The sequence below is a fragment of the Chlorocebus sabaeus genome, chromosome 11, assembly GCF_047675955.1.
Source record: "Chlorocebus sabaeus isolate Y175 chromosome 11, mChlSab1.0.hap1, whole genome shotgun sequence".
NCBI classification, from domain to species: domain Eukaryota; kingdom Metazoa; phylum Chordata; class Mammalia; order Primates; family Cercopithecidae; genus Chlorocebus; species Chlorocebus sabaeus.
In genome coordinates this window covers 46,435,860-46,458,304 of record NC_132914.1, presented here as the reverse complement: position 1 = coordinate 46,458,304, position 22,445 = coordinate 46,435,860, and the positions used below count along the sequence as shown (strand labels likewise).

The window sequence follows — 22,445 nt, the reverse complement described above, 5'->3', positions numbered from 1 at the left end:
TCCCTGTACAGTTGAGGACTTGGAGAAGCAACAGCACTGAAGCCTTGGTTAGCATATAGAGTTCTGGAAGCCTGCACTGAACCACAGGGCTGATTTGTACTTCATTACAGGTTATAGCAATGAGGCCATTTCCTGGAAGCAATATTATTGAGCTTGGTATTTGAATTTGGGCAAGGTAGGGGTGGCAGGATGTCCTTGGACAAATAGAAATAGACTGAGGAGAAAGAACAAGCATATTCCTAGTGGCCAGTGGGAGCTAGACTGAGAATAATTATTGGTCTGAGCTCAGGTGACAGTTAGGAACTCTGTCTGTTCCTGAGGCCTCAGGTTGATTGCCAAGGGTACAGGCAGATGATGTTCTCTATCATCTCAACGTGTCCAAGCAGCAGGGTCTCGGCTTCCCATATGAATGGTCAGTGTGTGCTTGGAGGTGTGCTGGATGGTATTACTCACCTGGATACCTTCCTTTGGAATCAAGCACCAATTGGTATATACCTTGCATCCATTTTTGGCAAGCTGGGAGATATTCTTGGTAACCCATAACTTCCCCAAGCTACCAAGGTTTGGAAGGTACCTGGGGTGAAGGGGGCAGGGCTTGGAAAGAATCATGCCACAGCTACTGGGAAAGGGCATGTTCTGGGTAGAGGGATGCAATGAGCTCTTTATAACCAAACTCCAATGTGGTAAGGTAGATGAATGAATTATTCTGTCGGTAGGTGATACAACAGAGGTCCTTCATCCATCCAGTTAACGCCATGCTCTGCATGGTCTTTGCTGGAAAGTAGATATGAAGTACCCTAAATAGCTTCCTGAACTGGACCACAAATTGGGGGTTGCCATAAAACCACCTTTAATGCTTTGAATAGACTATGAAGGGCATCTAGGGTGATATAATAGTACTTAAGTGGATCTTCCATCCCTCCAAATTAATGGTGCAGATTTCTCAGTATTACAAGCTTCCCTGTGACTCAGGGTGGTCACACAATCTTAGTTATTCACTACTTTGCCCATTGCCTCTGTTTGTTGCAATTGGGGCTGATTGGCCACAATGTTTTCAGACTGAACAATTTTTAGAATGAGTCTACCTTTGTGCCTCCCAGAAATCTACCTTCCAGATTAGGGTATTTGCAGCCAGGCATGGTGGCTAATGCCTATAATCCCAGCACTTTGGGAGACTGAGGTGTGGTGGGATGAGCCTGTGGTCCTAGCTACTCAGGAGGCTGAGGTGGGAAGATCGCTGAAGTTCAGGAGGTTGAGGGTGCAGTGGGCTATAATTGCGCCACTGCACCCCAGCCTGGGTGACAGAGCAAGACCATGTCTCAAAAAACAAAAAACAAAACAAAAAAAACAAACAGAAAAAATGACTCATGACTCCTGTCTAGGAGGTCAAATCAAATGTTAGGCATTAGTCTCTTAAAGGTGGATGGAACATTAAGATGTACTGAAATGGGCTGAAGTGTGTTTGGAAGGCTAATTTGCACTTATCATCTTCCCTGATACAAATAAATTGTCAGTGCTTTGGGAGGAAGTGGACAGAAGCATGAGCCCAGGAAAGCAGACCAATCCTCAAGGCATGTTTTCCATATGGAAGCAGTTCCTTTGGCTCTATGTCCAAAAATATCTTCCTTGAAGTGGTGCACTTGTTCAGAATTCTGAACAGGAGAAGTAGATGGGGCATGAGACAACAGCAGGACTTAGCGCTGGTTGCAGATTGCTGATGTAAAGTGGAGTACACGGAATTTTCTAGAGATAATAACAATAAAAATAGCTAGTGAATGTGCTTGGCACAACTCTATAATGTAGGTGCCATTATTATTTCCCAAAGAGGAAACAAGGGCAGAAAAGTTTAGTAATTTTCCCAAGTTACATAACTAGCATATGGTAGGGACATGAGTTTAACCCAAGTAGTTTGACTCCAGAGCCCATGTTCTTAACCACCATTGTAACATCATCAGGCTTCCCAGGAAAGACAAAGGACTAAGGGGAAACATAGACTGTTCGAACCAACCAGCCTTTGATAGGCTCCAGCCTTTGATAGGGTGTCTGCTTACCTGGAGCAGCCTTGAGTTAGGTGGGTGACATGGTATCATTGCCTTGATCCACAGGCAGAACTCTGCCTCCCTCAGCTCTACTAAAATGTGTAATATCATTTCCTATGGCCAGAATGGGGGAGCAGAGGCCTGGAACTTGGTGGGTAACTGCCAGTGGATTAGATCAGTCCCAGTGGGGAAGACCAGTGCAGAAAGGCTAAACCCTTGTGGAAAAAGTGGCCTGTCTGCTGCGATACAGACACACTCACCCAGCTTAGCGGTGGGCCCACTCCTTAAGCTTAGAGTGTAGCTATGAATACAAATACCTTCCCTTTCTAGTTTCATGTGGATAGGGGATGGAGTTGTGTTTTTATTGAGACAGGATCTCGCTCTGTTGCCCAGGCTAGAGTGCAGTGACACAATCATAGCTCACTACAGCCTGGAACTCCTGGGCTCAGGTGATCCTCCTGCGTCAGCCTCCTGAGTAGTTGAGACTACAGGCATGTGCCACCACGCCTGGCTAATTAAAAAAAAAAAATGTTTTTTTTGTAAAGAAGGGGTCTTACTATGTTGCCCAAGCTAGTCTAGAACTCCTGGGCTCAAATAATCTTCCCGCCTTGGCCTCACACATTGCTTAGATTACAGACATGAGCCATCACATTGTGCCCCAAGGTACATTTCTCTAACTTCAGAAGGTTTATCCATTTGGAAAGCCAGAGGGGCTCAGAGGCTCTGGCCAATTCATTCTTGGCTGAACTGTGCCACTTCTACTCCTGTTTGAAAAGCCAGAATGGGCCGGGGACAGTGGCTCATGCCTCTAATCCCAGCACTTTGGGAGGCTGAGGCGGGTGGATCACTTGAGGTCAGGAGTTCAAGACCAGTCTGGCCAACATGGCAAAACTCTGTCTCTACTAAAAATACAAAAATTAGCCGGGCGTTGTAGCACATGCCTGTAGTTCCAGCTACTCTGGAGGCTGAGGCAGGAGAGTCGCTTGAACCTGGGGGGCAGAGGTTGCAGTGAGCTGAGATTGAGCCACTGCACTCCACCCTAGGTCACAGAGTGAGACTGTCTCCAAAAAAAAAAAAAAAAAAAAGAGAGAAGAAAAAAAAAGCCAGAACAACAGTGCCCTCTGCTGTGGAGTCTAAGAATGGGATCTCCAGCTGTCTCCTAACAGGTGGTTCACCAAAGAGGCAGCTCAGTGAGGCAAGGAGACTAGGAGATTGAGCAGAGGACATTCCAGCCAGGCTTCCTCTAACAGAATCCAGGAAATGAGAATGTAAGTAAGACGAGTTCAGCTTTTACCAAAGACTCGAGGTTGAGCCTTTCTTTAAAGAAATTCATTTGGAATTGGAAATGAAAGCAACTCTGAGGACTCATTAGTGAATTCCTCAGGGAAGGGGAATGATAAGGGCAGCAGTGGAGCAAGCTGGAGTGAGGCCCTTTGGATGTGCACAGCTTGAAGGTTAGTGTGTCTGTGGCTAGAGGGCAGTCACTGGAGAGTCTGGCAAGGAGAAGTCATTTGTCTCAATTGTCTCAAGACAAGAACAGGCATAATCTTTCCCTACTACCCAAATCTCGCAGAGATTTTCTCTGCGACTCTGGTCAATGAACAGTGTTCTGGGTGCCTGGACTTGTGTTATGGTGAGAGCTAGGCTGACACAAGATTTTCATATAACAAGGCAAGGGAGTTGTCTCAAAGAAGGGCCAGATTAGAGGGAATTTTTCTAGAATAAAGAACAAGGCCCTCCTGGACTAAGAGGAGGGTCAGGTATGAAGCTAAGAATAAATAGGATGGCTGTGCACAGCGGCTCACGCCTGTAATCCCTGCACTTTGAGAGGCCAAGGCAGGTGGATCACCTGAGGTTGGTAGTTCGAGACTAGCCTGGCCAACATGATGAAACCCTGTCTCTACTAAAATACAAAAAATTAGCTGGGTGTGGTCACATGTGCCTGTAATCCCAGCTAGTCAGGAGGCTAAGGCAGGAGAATCGCTTGAACCCGGGAGGCAGAGGTTGCAGTGAGCCGAGATCGCCCCACTGCACTCCAGTCTGGGCAACAATAGCAAAACTCTGTCCAAAAAAAAAAAAAAAAAGAATAAATAGGAGAGCAGGGTTCAAAGCTGGTGTTGAGAGAGATTCAGCAAAGAAAAGGACTGATACAGGATTGTGCTTCCCTGGGCAGGACGGAAGGGAAAGCTTGAGCACCCAAGAGCCCAGAGTTAAAGGTGAATGAACCCTGGAAGCTGGGCTGAATCTGCAGGATCAACCAGTATTAGAAAGAGGAAGAGTGAGCCTGGGAGGGACAGGACTCTCCCAACTGGTAGACATAAGAGTTCTGGTCACTGGTCAGGGGTGCTGTTCTAAAGGCAGTGAGTTGACTAGCCTCTTTCAGGGCCTAGATGAAATATCCTTTGAAGCCAGCCAGCGTCTTTTGTACCTCAAGGAATCTTATGGTTAAAAATATTGTTTTCCAGGTATCCTATCCTGGCAAGTATGTCTTGAGTAGTGGATAAAGATATTCTAGTCACAGGAAAGGTGTATGTTCTATATGTAAACAGTAAACTTACATATGACTTATAACTTTTTCTCCATCATCTATTGTAAAGTTTTATGTGCTAGTTCTTAGGTACATTAGATACATTATTTTATTTAATGTCCATAATAAATCTTTTTTTTTTTTTGAGTCAGAGTCTGTTGCCTCAGGCTGGAGTGCAGCTCACTGCAACCTCCGCCTCCCAGGTTCAAGAGATTCTCGTGCCTCGGCCTCCCAAGTAGCTGGGATTATAGGCACCCACTAACACATGCAGCTAATTTTTGTATTTTTAGTAGGAATGAGGTTTCACCATGTTGGCCAGGCTGGTCTTGAACTCCTGACCCCAGTTGATCTGCCTGTCTCGGCCTCCCAAAGTGTTAGGATTACAGGTATGAGTCACTGCACCCGGCCTCTCCACACTAAGTCTATAAGGCAGACATTATCGTCTCCATTTATAGGTGAGGAAACTGAGGCACTATGAATTTGCTTAGTGTGAGTTAGCCTCCTGAATTTGAACATCTTTGGATCCTTGATAAACTGAGTTTCTTTTTGTTTTTGAGTCAGCCTCACTCAGTCACTAGGCTGGAATGCACTGGTGCAATCATGGCTCACTGCAGTGTCAACCTCCTGGGTTCAAGTGATCCTCCCACCTCAGCCTCCCAAGTACCTGGGACTACAGGCATGTGCCAACACACCTGGCTAATTTTTTGTAGAGACAAGGTCCCAGTGTGTTGCCCAGGCTGGTCTCAAACCCCTGGGCTCAAGCGATCCTTTTGCCTCAGACTCCCAAAGTGCTGGGATTACAGGTATGAGCCACTGCACCTGGCTTAAACTGAGTTTCTGAAGTCAAGGATAGACCAAAGTATGTTCCCCACACCCATTTTCCTCTTTGGTTTTTCTATTTTGATTCTTTATCAGGAGGAAAAGGTAGGAAGGAGGCAGGAACTAGCAGAATGTTTGATTACACGTGTTGACTCACCTCTGTGAGTTTTCATTATGACTATAATAAGGAAAGCTTGAGTGGGCCCTTTTGAGTTGAATGTTAATACACTGACACCTACTAGGAGGGAAAAAAAAAGCCTATCGTTCTTCAAGGAAGAATTGTGAATGACTTAAAAATATCATGATAGTAAGAGTGTTAAGAATGAAAAGTGTGAATATTAATAGGTTCATTTTTATAGTTGCTGTTAAAGACCTAGCTAAGGGACCAGGCAAGGAATGTGGCTGATTTGAACTACAGAGTGATTGAAGTGCTAAAACCAGATGGACAGAAAGGTGTCAAGCAGTTTGAGTTAATGTATTAAAAAGGTGAAATCAACCAGAAAGAAACTGGGACCAGGAACCATTCTGGAGACAAATGAGAGTCTTTCAAGACTGTTTAGCTTGTGGAAAAGGGTGAGTAGAGATTCAGGAACTGTGGGTTCCCTGAATTGATGGACATAGAATTTGGGATGAGAAAGACCAGGGTAAGCAAGGTAGATGTGGGCTTGCTAGGAGACGAAGAGAATGCTGTATTTTACCCATAATCTCCCTGCCCCACGTGAATTTCCCAAACCAGTTCTGAGGTAATAGAAAATATGAGGCATGTTCCCCATGGTGGCCCATAAGCTCAAACCCTTCCCAGCTAACCACGTATTTCAAGCAACCTCAGCAGCACCAGGATTCAGAACCATCTGAGCTCTGTTGCACTTTTCTGCCCATATGTTAAATAACGTGAGAACTAAGAGTTTACCATTTAACTTAGCAATATGTGAGTCATTGGTAAATGGATACAGCAGGGTTGTGTTTTGTTTTGTTTTTTTAGAGAGAGAGGGAGTCTCATTCTGTTGCTCACGTTGGAGTGCAGTGGCGTGATTATAGCTCAATGCATCCTCAATCTCCTGGGTTCAAGCAATCTTATCTCCTCAGCATCCCTAATAACTGGGACTAAAGGTGCATGCCACCATCCCCAGCTAATTTTTTTTGACTTTTAGTAGAGATGAGGTCTCACTCTGTTACCCAGGCTGGTCTAAAACTCCTAACTCAAGTGATTCTCCTGCCTCGGCCTCCCAAAATAGTGGGATTACAGGCCTGGGCCACTGCACTCAGCCTGAAGCAGTCTTAATGGTGTGGTGATGGCAAGAGCCTGGGTTGGTGTGGGCTCAAGAGAGAATGGCAGAAGAACCAGAGACAGGCTGGGTACAATGGCTCACGCCTGTAATCCCAGCACTTTGGGAGGCCAAGGCGGGTGGATCATGAGGTCAGGAGATTGAGACCATCCTGGCTAACACGGTGAAACCCCTTCTTTACTAAAAATACAAAAAATTAGCCAGGCATTGTGGCGGGCGCCTGTAGTCCCAGCCACTCGGGAGGCTGAGGCAGGAGAATGCGTGAACCCAGGAGGTGGAGCTTGCAGTGAGCCAAGATCACGCCACTGCACTCCAGGCTGGGCAACAGAGCAAGACTCCGTTGCAAAAATTAAAAAAAAAAAAAAAAATTAAGAAGAACCAGTGACAGAAAAAACAGACAACTCTTTTTTTTTTTTTTTTTTTTTTTTTTTTTTTTTGAGACTGAGTTTTGCTCCTGTTGCCCAGGCTGCCGTGCAATGGCACGATCTTGGCTCACCAAAACCTCTGCCTCCCGGGTTCAAGCGATTCTCCTGCCTCAGCCCCCTGAGTAGCTGGGATTACAGGCATGTGCCACCATGCCTGGCTAATTTTGTATTTTTAGTAGAGCAGAGTTTCCCCATTTTGGTCAGGTTGGTCTTGAACTTCCGACCTCAGGTGATCTGCCCGCCTTGGCCTCCCAAAGTGTTGGGGTTACAGGCATGAGCCACCATGCCTGGCCCAAACAGATAACTCTTATGAGGAATTTTGCTCTACGGGGAGCAGGGAAATAGGAAATGTGGGGTTTTAAGATGGAAGAAGAAATATATTTTTTCTCCGGGGGGGAACTGAGTCTTGCTCTGTCGCCCAGACTGGAGTGCAGTGGCACGATCTCGGTCCACTGCAGCCTCCGCCTCCCAGGTTCAAGTGATTCTCCTGCCTCAGACTCCCAAGTAGCTGGCACTACAGGTGTGCACCACCACGCCTGGCTAATTTTTGTATTTTTAGTAGAGATGGGTTTTCACCATGTTGGTCAGGTTGGTCTTGAACTCCTGGCCTCAAGTGATCCACCTGCCTTGGCCTCCCAAAGTTCTGGGATTACAGGTGTGAGCCACTGGGCTCAGCCAGAAGTGGAAATTATAGATGGACAAATTAATACAAGAGTAAGAAGAATTATTGGAGTGGTGTTTTGGAGAAGGCAAAAAGAAATGGGATCTGGTCAAAAGTGGAGGGGGTTTTTCTTAATAGGTGCGTAGGCCATTCATTCATGATAATAGGAGATATATGGGCACAGATGCAGGTAGATGGATAGATGTGGTTTGTGATAGCTTATGGCAATTATCTACCAATTGCTTCTGTTTTCTCTTTGAAATGGAAGGCAACTCATTATATGGGAATAAGGATAGGGGGAGGAGGTGTTGGAGGTTTGAAGAAACAGGAGAAGGTAGGAAAAGGCCTCCAGGAGATGAGGAGAGTGAATGGAACAAGGAAATGTAGCTTGACTTTTGGGCAGCGATAATCACCACAACAAGACCCACTGAGTTTGGTGATCATGGATTTAAAGCAAGGGCAATTGGCATGCCTTTTTTTTTTTTTTTTTCCCAGACTGCGAGTGTAAACTTCTCTTTCCAGGAATTTTGATATAATTCGGATGGTAGTGGGGAGAGTAGGGTGGAAAAAGAAATGAGGGCAATAGCTTGAGGGGACCACGTGGCCAAGGGAGGTTTCTTCCCTTGCCCTTCCCCTGCCAGATGGAAGAGATTATAGCATATTTGTATACTGATGGGAATGATCTGGGAAGAAGGAGAATCCTGAGGGAGAAGGTGATAGTTTTAGGAGCAAAATCCTAGAGTAGATGAGAAGGGATGGGCTCCAGTACACAAATGGAATCAGTTCATTCATTGAACCAGAGGGAATGGAGTGGAATGTTAGATGTGATGATGGAAAGTCTTTGATTCCTTCTAATTTTCTTAGTGAAATAAGGAGCAAGGAAGTTAGCTCAGAGTGAGGATGGGAGAGGGGCTTTAGATCTCCAAGGAGGGGATGTGAAATAGTTGACTTGAGTATTGGGAGAGTGACTAGGGGAATATGATAGGATTGTCAGGCTTCCCTGAGTTCCCACTTGACATCTGTGGTTATGGTACTCGTCACTCTAGGAAGACTAAACATCCTAGATAAAAGCTAAATAAAGTCACCTTTGTCTCGACAGGTTTCTCTGGAGCACACTTTTCATGGCCTCATAATGAACTCCTAGAGGTCAGCCTATGTGTCTCACAGGTTGGCCATGTGGGCACAGACTTCAACTCTGGGGTAATTCAAATGGCTTCAAGAAAGTATTAAGAATAGAAGAAAATTACTATTGAATGCAATTTTCAGGTGGAAGATTGAATGATATGGTTGAAGCCAAACTTGGCAGAGGGTAGCCAAGTTGCCTGAATGTCATTGTGAAAAGGGACTGTGGCATCAGAAATACTATTCTATGGTTCCTTTTGTTATGAGTCATGGATGATGGGCACAGTGCATAGCTATGTTAGGGTTTGCACTATTAAAAAGGGTGTCAGAACTGGGAGATTAATTTCAGGGCTGGGATGCAATGAAAGCAATCTGATCAAAGTGGGAGGTGAAGGTACCCTGCTACAGTTTTGGCTTTGAATTTTTTCTCGATTTTGAATCTGTTCTTATGAAGATGAAGCCCTAGGCTTAGCTCTATACATGACAAGCTTCTCATTCTTCAGGCTGTAGCTCAAACATTACTTCATTGAATTATCTGTCTAAAGAGGGCCTCTTGTTGGGCATGGGGGCTCATGCCTGTAATCTCAGCATTTCGGGAGGCTGAGGCAGGAGGATCACTTGAGCCCAGTTTAAGACCAGCCCGGGCAACAAAAGGAGACGCTGCCTCTCAAAAAAATGAAATAAAGTAAAAGTTAAAAAAACAAAATAAAATAAAGCTGCCTCTCCAAGTTATTCTTCATTACGGCATCTTCAAACTCAGTTGTCCATAAGGCCCAGGCAGATAATGCTTATGAGTAAAGCAAGCTGGGTAAGAAACCTGTACCATCTGAGGGGGAAGCTGCTACTTTATTCTACCTGTTTGTTGTCATTTACAGCCACAGTTTAGGGCCAGTGTGGCCAAATCTAATTTTTTTTTTTTTTTTTTTGAGACGGAATCTCACTTTGTTGCCCAGGCTAAAGTGCAGGGGCACAATGTCGGCTCACTGCAACCTCTGCCTCCCGGGTTCAAGTGATTCTCCTGCCTCAGTCTCCTGAGTGGCTGGGATTACAGGCATGCGCCACCATGCCCAGCTAATTTTTGTGTTTTTAGTAGAGACAGGTTTCGCCATGTTGGCCAGGCTGGTCTTAAACTCCTGACCTCAGATGATCCACCCACCTTGGCCTCCCAAAGTGCTTGGATTACAGGTGTAAGTCATTGTGCCCGGCCCCCAAATCTAATTTTTAAAGAGAAGTCAGAAATGTTGGTTTTACATGAAATCTCTGGATTTTTAGATGTTGGTCTACATTTTTTTTTACAAAGCACTCTGCAAACTGAGCATGGTATCAGGCTACATCTGGCATCCAGGCCAGCACTTTAGGACTTCTGTTCTATTGCATTGCCCCTTTATTTTCTCCCCAGCACTCGGCACAATTTGTATCTTGTTTATTTATTTACTAGTTTTATTGTCTGTGTTAATCACTGTTATGTTTCTAGTGTCTTACACAGTGGCTGGCACAATCAATTCCCAATAAATAAATATTTGATGTTGGATTAGAGGGGGAGTCTGGCTTGGTGCTTTACTTAGAAGCTTTTTATATATTCTCAATATTATTGCATACATGATTTATACATACAAACATGTAAGTATGTGTGCGTTTATATATGTGTGTATATGTGCATGTAGATATACACCCATCTTTATATAACAAATATTTTCACTCAGTCTCTCTCTTGATTTTAAGTTTATGATGTCTTTTGATACACAATTAAATTATTTTTTAGTAAAAATTGTCAATATTTTCTTTTAGGCTTCTGGGCTTAATGTCTAATAAAGAAAGATTTGCAAAACCCTGCTAAGAATATACAAATAATCTATGTTTTCTTCTAATATTTCCGTAGTTTTATTTATTGAACTCTCTAATTCATCTGAAGTTGATTGATTGATTGAGACAAAGTCTCGCTCTGCCACCCAGGTTGGGAGGTGTGATCTTGGCTCACTGCAATATCTGCCTCCTGGGTTCAAGTGATTCTCCGGCCTCAGCCTCCCAAGTAGCTGGGCTATAGGCAAGCACCACGAAGCCCAGCTAATTTTTTTGTATTTTTAGTAGAGACGGGGTTTCACCATGTTGGTCAGGCTGGTCTCGAACTCCTGACCTTGTCAAATGATCCGCCTGCCTCAGCCTCGGGAATTTATTTTTGTGTATGATGTGAGGCGGGAGGTGTGTATTATGCTGAGAAACATCTTTTTATTTTATTTTATTTATTTTTTTTTGAGATGGAGTCTCGCACCGTCCCCCAGGCTGGAGTGCAGCAGTGGTACAATCTCAGCTCACTGCAAGCTCCGCCTCCTGGGTTCAAGCCATTCTCCTGCTTCAGCACCGCCCCACCCCCCACCGCCAGTAGCTGGGACTACAGGCGCCTGCCACCACGCCCAGCTAATTTTTTTGTATTTTTAGTAGAGATGGGGTTTCACCGTGTTAGCCAGGATGGTATCGATCTCCTGACCTCGCGCTCCGCCCGCCTTGGCCTCCCAAAGTGCTGGGATTACAGGTGTGAGCCACCAGGCCTGGCCCCACCTTTTTATTCTTAATTTACAAAGGATTACAACCTCTGCCTCCAGGGCTCAAGCAATTCTTGTGCCTTAGCCTCCTGAGTAGCTAGGATTACAGGCCTATGCCCCACACCAGGTTAATTTTTGTATTTTTTGTAGAGATGAGGTTCACCATGTTGCCCAGGCTGGCCTCAAATTCCTGGGCTCAAGCAATCCACCAGTCTTGGCCTCTCAAAATGCCACGCCTGACGTGGCAGTGGCTTTTTTTTTTTTTTTTTTTTTTTTGAGACGGAGTCTCGCTCTGCAGCCCAGGCTGGAGTGCAGTGGCCGGATCTCAGCTCACTGCAAGCTCCGCCTCCCGGGTTTACGCCATTCTCCTGCCTCAGCCTCCCGAGTAGCTGGGACTACAGGCGCCCGCCACCTCGCCCGGCTAGTTTTTTGTATTTTTTTTTTTAGTAGAGACGGGGTTTCACCGTGTTAGCCAGGATGGTCTCGATTTCCTGACCTCGTGATCCGCCCATCTCGGCCTCCCAAAGTGCTGGGATTACAGGCTTGAGCCACCGCGCCCGGCCGGCAGTGGCTTTTATAAAAATGAAGCTGAGGCCGGGCATGGTGGCTAACGCCTGTAATCCCAGCACCTTGGGAGGCCGAGGCGGGCAGATCACAAGGTCAGGAGTTCAAGACCAGTCTGACTAACATGGAGAAACCCCACCTCTACTAAAAATACAAAAATTAGCCTGGTGTGGAGGCACAGGCCTGTAATCCTAGCTACTCGGGAGGCTAAGGCACAAGAATTGCTTGAGCCCTGGAGGCAGAGCTTATAATCCTTGGTAAATTAAGAATAAAAAGATGGGGCCAGGCATGGCGGCACAAGTCTGTAATCCCAGCTACTTGGGAGGCTGAGGCAGGAGGATTACTTGAACCCGGGAGGTGGAGGTTGCGTTGAGCGGAGATCGTGCCATTGCACTCCAGCCTGGGCAACAAGAGCGAAACTCCATCTAAAAAAAAATAAAAATAAAATAAATAAAAGTCACAGCCCTTTTTCTCCACATATATTCTCCATCAGTTCAGATATTTGGATAACAGGTGGCAGGTGCCTGTTATCCCAGCTACTTGGGAGGCTGAGGCAGGAGAATCGCTTGAACCCGGGAGACAGAGGTTGCAGTGAGCCGAGATTGTGCCATTGCACTCCAGCCTCGGCAACAGAGCGAGACTCTGTCTCAAAAAACAAAACAAACAAACAAACAAAAAACAGAAAAAAAAAAAGAAAAGGAAAAGGAAGCTGAATGTTTTGGAAAAACTCAAAAAAGGTGGGTCATTTAAAAGCTGGGGGCTAGGTGAGGTGGCTCATGCCTGTAATATGTGCTTCGGGGGGCCCAGGCAGAAGGATTGCTTGAGGCCAGGGTCTTGAGACCAACCTGGGCAACAAGTGAGACCCTGTGTCTACAAAAAAATTTTTTTTAATTGTAGTAAACTTTGAGTTAAAATGGATTGGAGTTAGAAAATCACAATTTTGCAATTATTACAGAAATAACAGATTCACACAAAACCATCAATCGATACTAAAATTAGTGGGTGAAAATTTGATGAAGAATAGGATAGTTGACTAGGTGCAATGGCTCATGCCTGTAATTCCACCACTTAGGGAGGTTGGGGCGGGAGAATCGCTTGAGCTCAGGAATTTGAGAATAGCTTGGGCAACATAGCCCAGGTCTAGTAGACCTTCTACTAGAAATCAAAACAATTGGCTGTGTGTGGTGGTGGGCATCTGTAGTCCCAGCTACTTGGGAGGCTGAGGTTGGAGAATTGCTTGTCTGGGAGGTCAAGGCTGTGGTGAGCTGTGATTGTGCCACTGCACTCAAGCCTGAGCAACAGAGTGACACCTTGTCAAAAAAATTAATAATAATAAAGAATAGGATACTTACATTTTTCCAAAAAATCTTACCATAAATTATTGGTTACAAAAGAAGAATGGTAACCTGACAGTGAAGAAAACCAACAATTACACCTTAAGTGGTCAAAGTTCACATTACCAGTAATGGGACAAAATGACATCATGAGCCTCCCGATATGATGTACTGAGGACATAATGTCACTTATTCCTGCCAAAGATGTTTAAACTCAATCTAATCATGAGAAACATCAGAAAAATCCAAATTATGAAATATTCTACACAATGTCTTGCCTATACTATTACAAAAATGTCAATACTAGCCAGGCGTGGTGATTCATGCCTCTAATCCCAGCACTTTGGGAAGCAGAGGTGGGTGGATCACCTGAGGTTGGGAGTTCGAGACCAGCCTGAGCAACATGGAGAAACCCCATCTCTACTAAAAATGCAAAATTAGTTGGGCCAGGTGGTGCATGCCTGTAATTCCAGCTACTTGGGAGGCTAAGGCAGGAGAATCGCTTGAACCTGGATGGCGGAGATTGCGGTGAGCCTCTGCACTCCAGCCTGGGCAACAAGAGCAAAACTCTGTCTCAAAAAAAAAAAAACAAAAAAACAACAAAAAAAACAAAAAAACGGCAGTATCATGAAACGAAGGTGAAGGAACTATTCCAGATTAAAGGAGACTAAAGAGACATGCTCACTAAATGCAATGGTTGATCCTTAACTGGACCCTGGAAGGAAAAATTTTGCTCCAAAAGACATTAATGGACAGTCTGGGCAACATAGCAAGACCTCATCTCTTTTATTTTTAATTTTTAAGATGGAGTCTCTGTCACCCAGGCTGGAGTGCAATGGCGTGATCTTGGCTCACGGCAACCTCCATCTCCCAGGTTCAAGCAATCCTCCCACCTCATTCTCCTGAGTAGCTAGCATTAGAGGCACCTGCCACCATGCCTAATTTTCGTATTTTTAGCAGAGACTAGGTTTCACCATGTTGGCCAGGCTGGGACCTCCTCTCTTTAAAAAAAAAAAAAAAAAAAAAAAGTTGCCCAGGTGTGATGGCTCATGCCTATAATTCCAGCACTTTGGGAGTCTGAGGTGGGAGAATCACTTGAGCCCAGGAGCTCAAGGCTGCAGTAAACCATGATCACCTCACTGCACTGAAGCCTGGGAGATGGAGTAAGATCCTGTCTAAAAAAAAAAAAACGAAACAGGCGGGGCACAGTGGCTCACGCCTGTAATCGCAGCACTTTGGGAGGCCAAGGTGTGCAGATCACGAGGTCAGGAGATAGAGACCATCCTGGCTAAAACAGTGAAACTCCGTCTGTACTAAAAATACAAAAAATTAGCCGGGCGTGCTGGCGGGCCCCTGTAGTCCCAGCTACTCCGGAGGCTGAGGCAGGAGAATGGCCTGAACCCGGGAGGCAGAGCTTGCGGTGAGCTAAGATCACGCCACTGCACTCCAGCCCCGGCGACAGTGAGACACCATCTCAAAAAAAAAAAAAAAAAAAAAAAAGACATTTATGAAACAGTTGGCAAAACTGAAAATGCACTGTAGGTAATTATGTAACAGCATTGTATCAGTGTTAAGATTTGCTGAATTTGATACCTATACGGTGAGTTGTTGTTGGGAGATACAAGCTTATTTATTTAGAGGGGAAGAGATATAATATGAGCAACTTATTCTCAACTATCTGAGATAAAGTAGATATTATAGTAGAGACAAAGCAAAAAACAGAGTGGCAAAATTAACAATGAGTTAACTTGGGTAAAGGGTGTAGAGAAATTCTTTCTACAAGTCTTACACATTTTCTATAATTTTGAAGTTACATTAGCAAGAAAAGTTTTTTAAAATGGTAGATTGACCTTATTGGCTTTATTTCCTTTTCCTCCCAAATTTGCTAAAATGACATTGTCATCATCATAATCACAATAATATTAATCTTCAAGGGCAAAAACAGTGGGCAAGGATATAAGAGCATATGAGATATTTCAGTAGAAATACCTTTTGGAAAATGCAAAGTGGACAGAAGAGTGGCAATTAACCTAACACAGTAAATAATGTTGTTACCTAACTTTCTGTAGCGGAGAATACATCTAGAATTGAGCTAATCCATCTGAAAGGCCCAAAACTTAGAATGTAATGGGTACCACAGATGGTAGGAGTAGGGAATAGGCTTGAGAACAGGAAGGGAGTCACTGAAACTGTCAGAGCATCTGGCTAAACCAGGCAAACTACCCTGCCCTGGAAACGGAATGTAAGATTTCTCTAGAGGACCTGAATCTAGGAGGCCCTGCACCCCTGGACAGGATTCACTGTGAAGACTGGTAATATGGTTTGGATTTATGTCCCTACCCAAACCTCCTATCGAATTGTAATCTCCAGTGTTGGAGGAGGGACCTGGTGGAAGGTGATTAGATCATGGGGTCGGATTTCCCCCTTGCTGTTCTCGTGATAGTGAGTGAGTTCTCACAAGATCTAGTTGTTTGAAAGTGTATAGCACCAACCACCCACCCCTTCTCTCTTCTCTTTTTCTCCTACTCTAGCCATGTAGAACATGCCTGCTTCCCCTTCGCCTTCCACTATGATTGTAAGTTTCCTGAGGCTTCCCCTGCCATGCTTCTTGTACAGCCTGTAGAACGGAGACAATTAAATCTCTCTCTCTCTCTCTCTCTTTTTTTATAATTACTCAGTCTTGGGTAATTCTTTAAAGCAATATGAGAACCGACTAATATAGCTGGCACAGGTGTAGGACAGAAAATCTGGTGATTAAGTTAAAAAAGTCAGGATCCTCAAAATTAAGACCCTCAATACCTTCTTCTGTCCTAGCCCCAGCATGCTAATAGATAAGCATATAATCAATACCCAGAGAAGGAATAATAAGATTCTTCCCCAGAGAAATTATAGAGAGCCAGAGGAAAGCTCTGGAATGAAGCCCATAATGGACAACTCCCTCCATCAGTTTCTAGTTAGCTTTTTTTTTGTTTGTTTTTTACTCTTAAATCAGAATAGAAAGCCAAGGATCACTAGTTATCTGAGGAGAGTAATCACTGAGAAAAACAAGATACCAAAATAAACTCATAGGAAAAAGGGCTCAGAGGGAAAAAGAGTCGATACAAGGAAGAGAACTTCAAATAAAGTATATATTCATGGACAAAAGAGAAAATATAAAAAAGGAAAATCAGAGGACCAAAAATGGTCCTTGGAAATTAAAATATAATATAATAACCAAGATAAAATGTTCTTATCTACTGCATGAAGAAAAAAAAAGCAGAAAAAAAAAAGTTCTGATATGAAGGTGTGCTGGTTTTCACATATTTCCACAAATCCTTTGATAAACCTCCCCTCAAGAAGTAGAGCTTCCACTTCCCTTGGGTATGGGCTGGATTTAGTAATTCTCTTCTAACAAATAGAAAAGGTAAAGTGACAGTCAATTCTGAGACTAAGTCATAAAAATGCATTTTGGCTCCCTTCCTTCTTTCTGATCACTTGCTCTGAAGAAAGTTGAGTGCCATATAAGAATACTCAAACCGCTTATGGAGAGGCCCATATGGCGAGAAACTGGGGTGTCTTGTCAATACCCACAGAGAAACTGAGGTCACCAGATATCCTGGAAATGGCTCCTTCAGCTCCCACCCAATCTCCAACCATTATATGGCTACAGCCCCTGCTGACATCCTGTCTGCAACCATGTGAGAGATCCTGAGCCAGAATTATCTAGATAAGTTGCTTCTGGATTAACAGAAACTGTAAAATAATACTTGCTGTTATAAGCCTGCATATTTTAGGGTAATATGTTATACAGCAATAGCTAATTAACACGAGGTTGCAAGATAAAATTAAGGAAGCCTTCCAAAGAATAAATAGTAATAATAATAATGATGATAAAGAAAATTAAGCCAGACCTGTAATCCCAGCACTTTGGGAGGCCAAAGTGGGCAGATTGCTTGAGCTTAGGAGTTCCAGATCATCCTGGGCAACACAGGGAGACTCCATTTCTACTAAAAAATACAAAAATTAGCCAGGCATGGTAGCCTGCACCTGTAGTCCCAGCTACTCAGGGAGGCTGAGCTAGGAGCATCGCTTGAGCCTGGGAGGTTGAGGCTGCAGTAAGCCATGATTGTTCTACTGCACTCCAGCCTGGGTGACAGAGCAAGACCCTGTCTCAAAAATAGTAATTAATAATAATAATAATATCAAGATTAATGTTAGAAGATCAATTTGGGAGACTTTATAACTGACAAATGGTAGTTTGAAAAAGAAGAAAGAAAACAATAAATTAAAAATTAAAATAAAATTTCTCAGAAATGGAAAGCATAAATTTCCAGAATGAAAGAGTTCATGGAGTGTTCAAAACAATGAATGAGAAAAGACTTACAATAAATTCCATCATTTTGAAATATCAGAATACTACAGAACAAAAAGAAAATCAAAAGTTTCCAGAGGCCGGGCGAAGTGGCTCACGCCTGTAATCCTAGCACTTTGGGAGGCTGAGGCAAGCGGACTGCTTGATTGCAGGAGTTTGAGACCAGCATGGGCAACATGGCAAGACCCCATCTCTACAAAAAATACAAAAAATTAGCCAGGCATGGTGGTGTGTGCCTGTAGTTCCAGCTACTAAGGAGGCTGAGGTGGGAGGATCGCTTGAGCACAGGAAGCAGAGATTGAGCACAGTGAGCCAAAATTGTGCCATTGCACTTCAGCATGGGTGACCCTATCTCAGAAAAAAAAAAAAAAAAAAAAAAAAAAAACTTCCAGAAAGATAGAAATTAGTTACATACAAAGGAATGTAACTGGAAGCTAGAGGACAATAAAAACAGCTTCAAAATTTTCAGAAAATGATTTTCAGCCTAGAATTTCCTATCTTGAAAAACTGTCAATCAAGTGTGAGGGTAAAGAATAAAGCCATTCTGGACTCATAAATATACCTCCTATGCATTCTTATAAAACTTCTTGGCATATTGCAGGAAAGGGAGGGAGTAAGCCAAGAAAAAAAACATGGGATCCAGGAAACAGTGAATACTACCTTGGAGAGAGGCAAAAGCAAGTCCCAGGACAATAGTTATACAACAGGCTTTGAGAATGAACAGTCTAGGCTACAGTAGGATAGGCAGTTTGGGAAAAAATGGAACTGACAGATTGCTGTGTTTTGAACTAGTCTCGAACTCCTGACCTCAGGTAATCCACCCACCTTGGCCTCCCAAAGTGCTGGGATTACAGGCGTGAGCCACGGTGCCCGGTCTGAGCCTCAGTTTTCTTAATGATAAAAAGGGAACAGTAATACCTACCTCACAGGAATGTTAGAGTATTAAATGAAATTAAGCATGTAGCGTGCTTAGTACAGTGCCTGCTATACTGCATAATAAGTAGTTGTTTATTATAAAGTGCTGGAGCCAACAAAAGCATGGATTAATTAGAAACTGGCAAGTTGAAGTCCATATTTTGAGAGAGTAACTGGAGGGTGTAAAATTGGGGTGGAGGGGAAGTGAGCAGGGAGTAGGGATGACATATTTGATGTTCAATCTTCCCTCTAACCTTACATTCCACGGGTTTGGCCAAGCCTCCTGCCTCTGATTTTCTGCCACCAGAATGATAAAACTTAGATAGCAGATGATATCAGGATACTTCTCTATTATCCCACAGAGGGCTCTGGTTTTTTAAAGTAAAATCTTCCACTTTGTCTAGCCTATAAAGAAATGATGCCCAGGCCTCTTTGGATCAGTATTCAGTCTTGTTCAACAGTGCTTAAGTAGCTAACTGGGTAGGACAACTGGTCGGCTGTATACTCAGTTTTTTCATGGTGAGGGAATTCTATCTAGCAGGAGTAGGTAGGATTGGAGCAGCCAGGAGAGACTTAGTCTTGGTCTGGAAAAGGGGAAATTTGTAGGTTTCCCAAAGAGCTTGTTTTTCTGAAAGAGGGTAGAGAAGAGCTCCCTTTATTTGGAGATAAAAACAGTCCCATGGCATAATGCTGGGACCCAGTTGGGGTCGGAAGGGGAAGAACTGGTATAAGGATATTAAGGAGTTGGCCGGGCGCGGTGGCTCAAGCCTGTAATCCCAGCACTTTGGGAGGCCGAGACGGGTGGATCACAAGGTCAGGAGATCGAGACCATCCTGGCTCACATGGTGAAACCCCGTCTCTACTAAAAAATACAAAAAACTAGCCGGGCGAGGTGGCGGGCGCCTGTAGTCCCAGCTACTCGGGAGGCTGAGGCAGGAGAATGGCATGAACCCGGGAGGCGGAGCTTGCAGTGAGCTGAGATCCGGCCACTGCACTCCAGCCTGGGCGACAAAGTGAGACTCCGTCTCGGGGAAAAAAAAAAAAAAAAAAAAAAAGGATATTAAGGAGTCTCTAAGGTCCATCAGGGGTACCCTTTGTACAAATCTTACCTGGAAGCTGGATAGTAAAACAGAACTTCTTTGATAGAATTGCAGAGGACAGAGAGTGACCAATGGAAGCCTATGTAAGATCGTTCTTTACAATCTTATTTTTTTTTTTTTCATACAGAGTCTTGCTCTGTCAGCCAGGCTGGAGTGCAATGACGCGATCTCGGCTCACAGCAACCTCTGCCTCCCTGGTTCCAGTGATTCTCCTGCCTCAGCCTCCCGAGTAGCTGGGATTACAGGCGCATGCCACTACGCCTGGCTAATTTTTGTATTTTTAGTAGAGACGGGGTTTCACTATGTTGGTTAGGCTGCTCTTGAACTCCTGACCTCATGATCTGCCCGCCTCAGCCTCTCAAAGTGCTGGGATTACAGGCGTCAGCCACCGTGCCAGGCCCACAATCTTAACTTTGTGCTTTTATACTTTCCCAGTCCCTTTTCCCCAACCCCAATACAACTTTTGCTTCAGCACTCACCTAAACTTAATTTCCTTCACATGTGTCCCCCATTCTACCTGGAATACCCTTCTCCTTCATATCTGTGCTTTTAAACAATTCATCTTTTTTTTTTTTTTTTTTTTTTTTTTTTTTGAGATGGAGTCTCGCTCTGTTGCCAGGCTGAAGTGCAGTGGTGCAATTTCGGCTCACTGCAACCTCTGACTCCCGGGTTCAAGCGATTCTCCTGCCTCAGCCTCCCAGGTAGCTGGGATTACAGGTGTGTGCCACCATGCCCAGCTAATTTTTTTTGTATTTTTAGTAGAGATGGGGTTTCATTATGTTGCCCAGGATGGTCTCGATCTCTTGACTTCATGATCTGCCCGCTTCAGCCTCTCAAAGTGCTGGGATTACAGGCGTGAGCTGCTGCGCCCGTCAACAATTCATCTTTTAAGATGAAATCAATTGTTGTATCTCCTGTAAAGCCTCTCCTAGCTTCCTGTTTTATAGTTATTCAAATTTACTTATTCATCCATTCACCCTACAAGTATTTATGAAACCTCTATTATGTGTGAGGCATGGCTAGGCATTTTGAATCTAATATAGATCTGCTCACTGCCTACTAAAAATTCAATGGCTCTCTATAAAGTTAAAATGCTTAGCATGGCTAACAGCATCTTCAATTATCTGGCCCCTTCCTAGTTTTCAATGTCTGCCTCCCAGCACCTCTCCATTTTACCCTTTATCTGTACCCATGAACTTGGAATTCACTTAATATGGTTCTCTCTTAGGTCTCTGCTCCTTTGTCTGTGCTATATCCCCTTCTTTGTAGTGAACTCCAATCTTCCTTTAACACCGGGTTCTGGAAGCATTTCCTGTGTGAAGTCTTCTCTGAAGGATTCCCCCATCCTCCATCCCCTGTTCTTATTCCAAATCCAATAGTATCAGGTACTTCCTTTTAGTGGCTCTAGAACATTCCATATTTAATGTAATCATACAACATATTGCAATTTTTGTTTGCATACTTATCTTTCTCATCAGATAGTCGCTTTACAGCAGAGGTCTTAACCCTAGTCACCAACATAATCCCTGGAACATAAAGCCTGGTGCTTAACAAATGTTGGTTAAATGAGCAAATGAATGACTAAGAATATACTTATTTGGTTGAACAAATTGTGTGTCTTTTTTTTTTTTTGAGATGGTTTCGCTCCGTTGCCCAGGCTGGAGTACAGTGGTGTGATCATGGCTCACTTCATCCTTGACCTCCTGGGCTCAAGTGATTCTCCTACTTCAGCCTCCCAAGTAGCTAGGACCACAGGCATGCACTACCACACCCAGGTAATTTGTGTAACTTTTCATAGAGATATGGTCTCACTATGTTGCCCAAGCTGGTCTCAAACTCCTGGACTCAAGCAATCCTCCTGCCTTAGCCTGCCAAAGTGCTGGGATTGCATGTGAGCCACCACACCTGGCCCAAATTGTGTGTCTTAATAAGGATATTAAATGACAGGAGAGCAAATATGAAAGGACATTGTCCCTATTCCACAATTTTTTTTTTTTTTTTGAGACAGAGTCTCGCTCTGTCACCCAGGTTGGAGGGCAATGGCACAACCTCAGCTCACTGCAACCTCCACCTCCTGGGTTCAAGCGGTTCTCCTGCCTCAGCCTCCTGAGTAGCTGGGATTACAGGCACGCACCACCATGCCCAGCTAATTTTTGTATTTTTAGTAGAGATGGACTTTCACCATGTTGGCCAGGCTGGTCTTGAACTCCTGACCTCAGGTGATCCACCCACCTCGGCCTCCCAAAGTGCTGGGATTACAGGTGTGAGCCACCACGCCCGGCCCTATTCCACAGTTTTAACTAGTGTAACTGTTGGTCTTGGAGGATAAATCTCTAATCCCAGGTAGGAAAATAAATAGCTAGGAAGTGGCCATGAAGCGTCTAGGAAAAGAAGTGGCCCTTCTAACCCTCTACCCTATATTCCCCTTACTTGTTTCTTCAGTTGCGTTCCTTTTCTTGCTCCGAAAGGAATTTTGATATCCCAATAGATACAAGTTGAAGAAGGCCATCTCAGATCCTCCCTGGCCTCTTCTGGAATGTCCAGGTTGGGGCACTGGACTCTGTGTCTGGTAACCATGGTAATGTCCTAAGAATTACCACAACTGACACTCTCTTTGTCTAATGAGGCACAGGATTTATAGGTTCACAGTGGAGCTGGAGTGGGAGTGGGCTAAATAACTTCAGGAAAATGGAGGAATCAATTGTCAGTACACCTTTTTTTTTTTTTTTTGAGACGGAGTCTCACTCTATTGCCCAGGCTGG

The 22,445-nt window shown here is 44.2% G+C and overlaps 1 protein-coding gene across 1 annotated transcript in view; it reads right to left on the bottom strand.

Annotated features, from left to right (window-relative positions):
- Positions 1–22,192, bottom strand: part of SPMIP11 (sperm microtubule inner protein 11) — a 32,010-nt gene extending 9,818 nt beyond the window's left edge. Inside the window, exon 1 of the mRNA XM_073020684.1 lies at positions 22,114–22,192. Within this exon, the coding sequence (XP_072876785.1) occupies positions 22,114–22,192 (79 nt within the window). The remainder of the gene's footprint in view (positions 1–22,113) is intronic.
- Between the last annotated feature and the right edge of the window lie 253 nt (positions 22,193–22,445).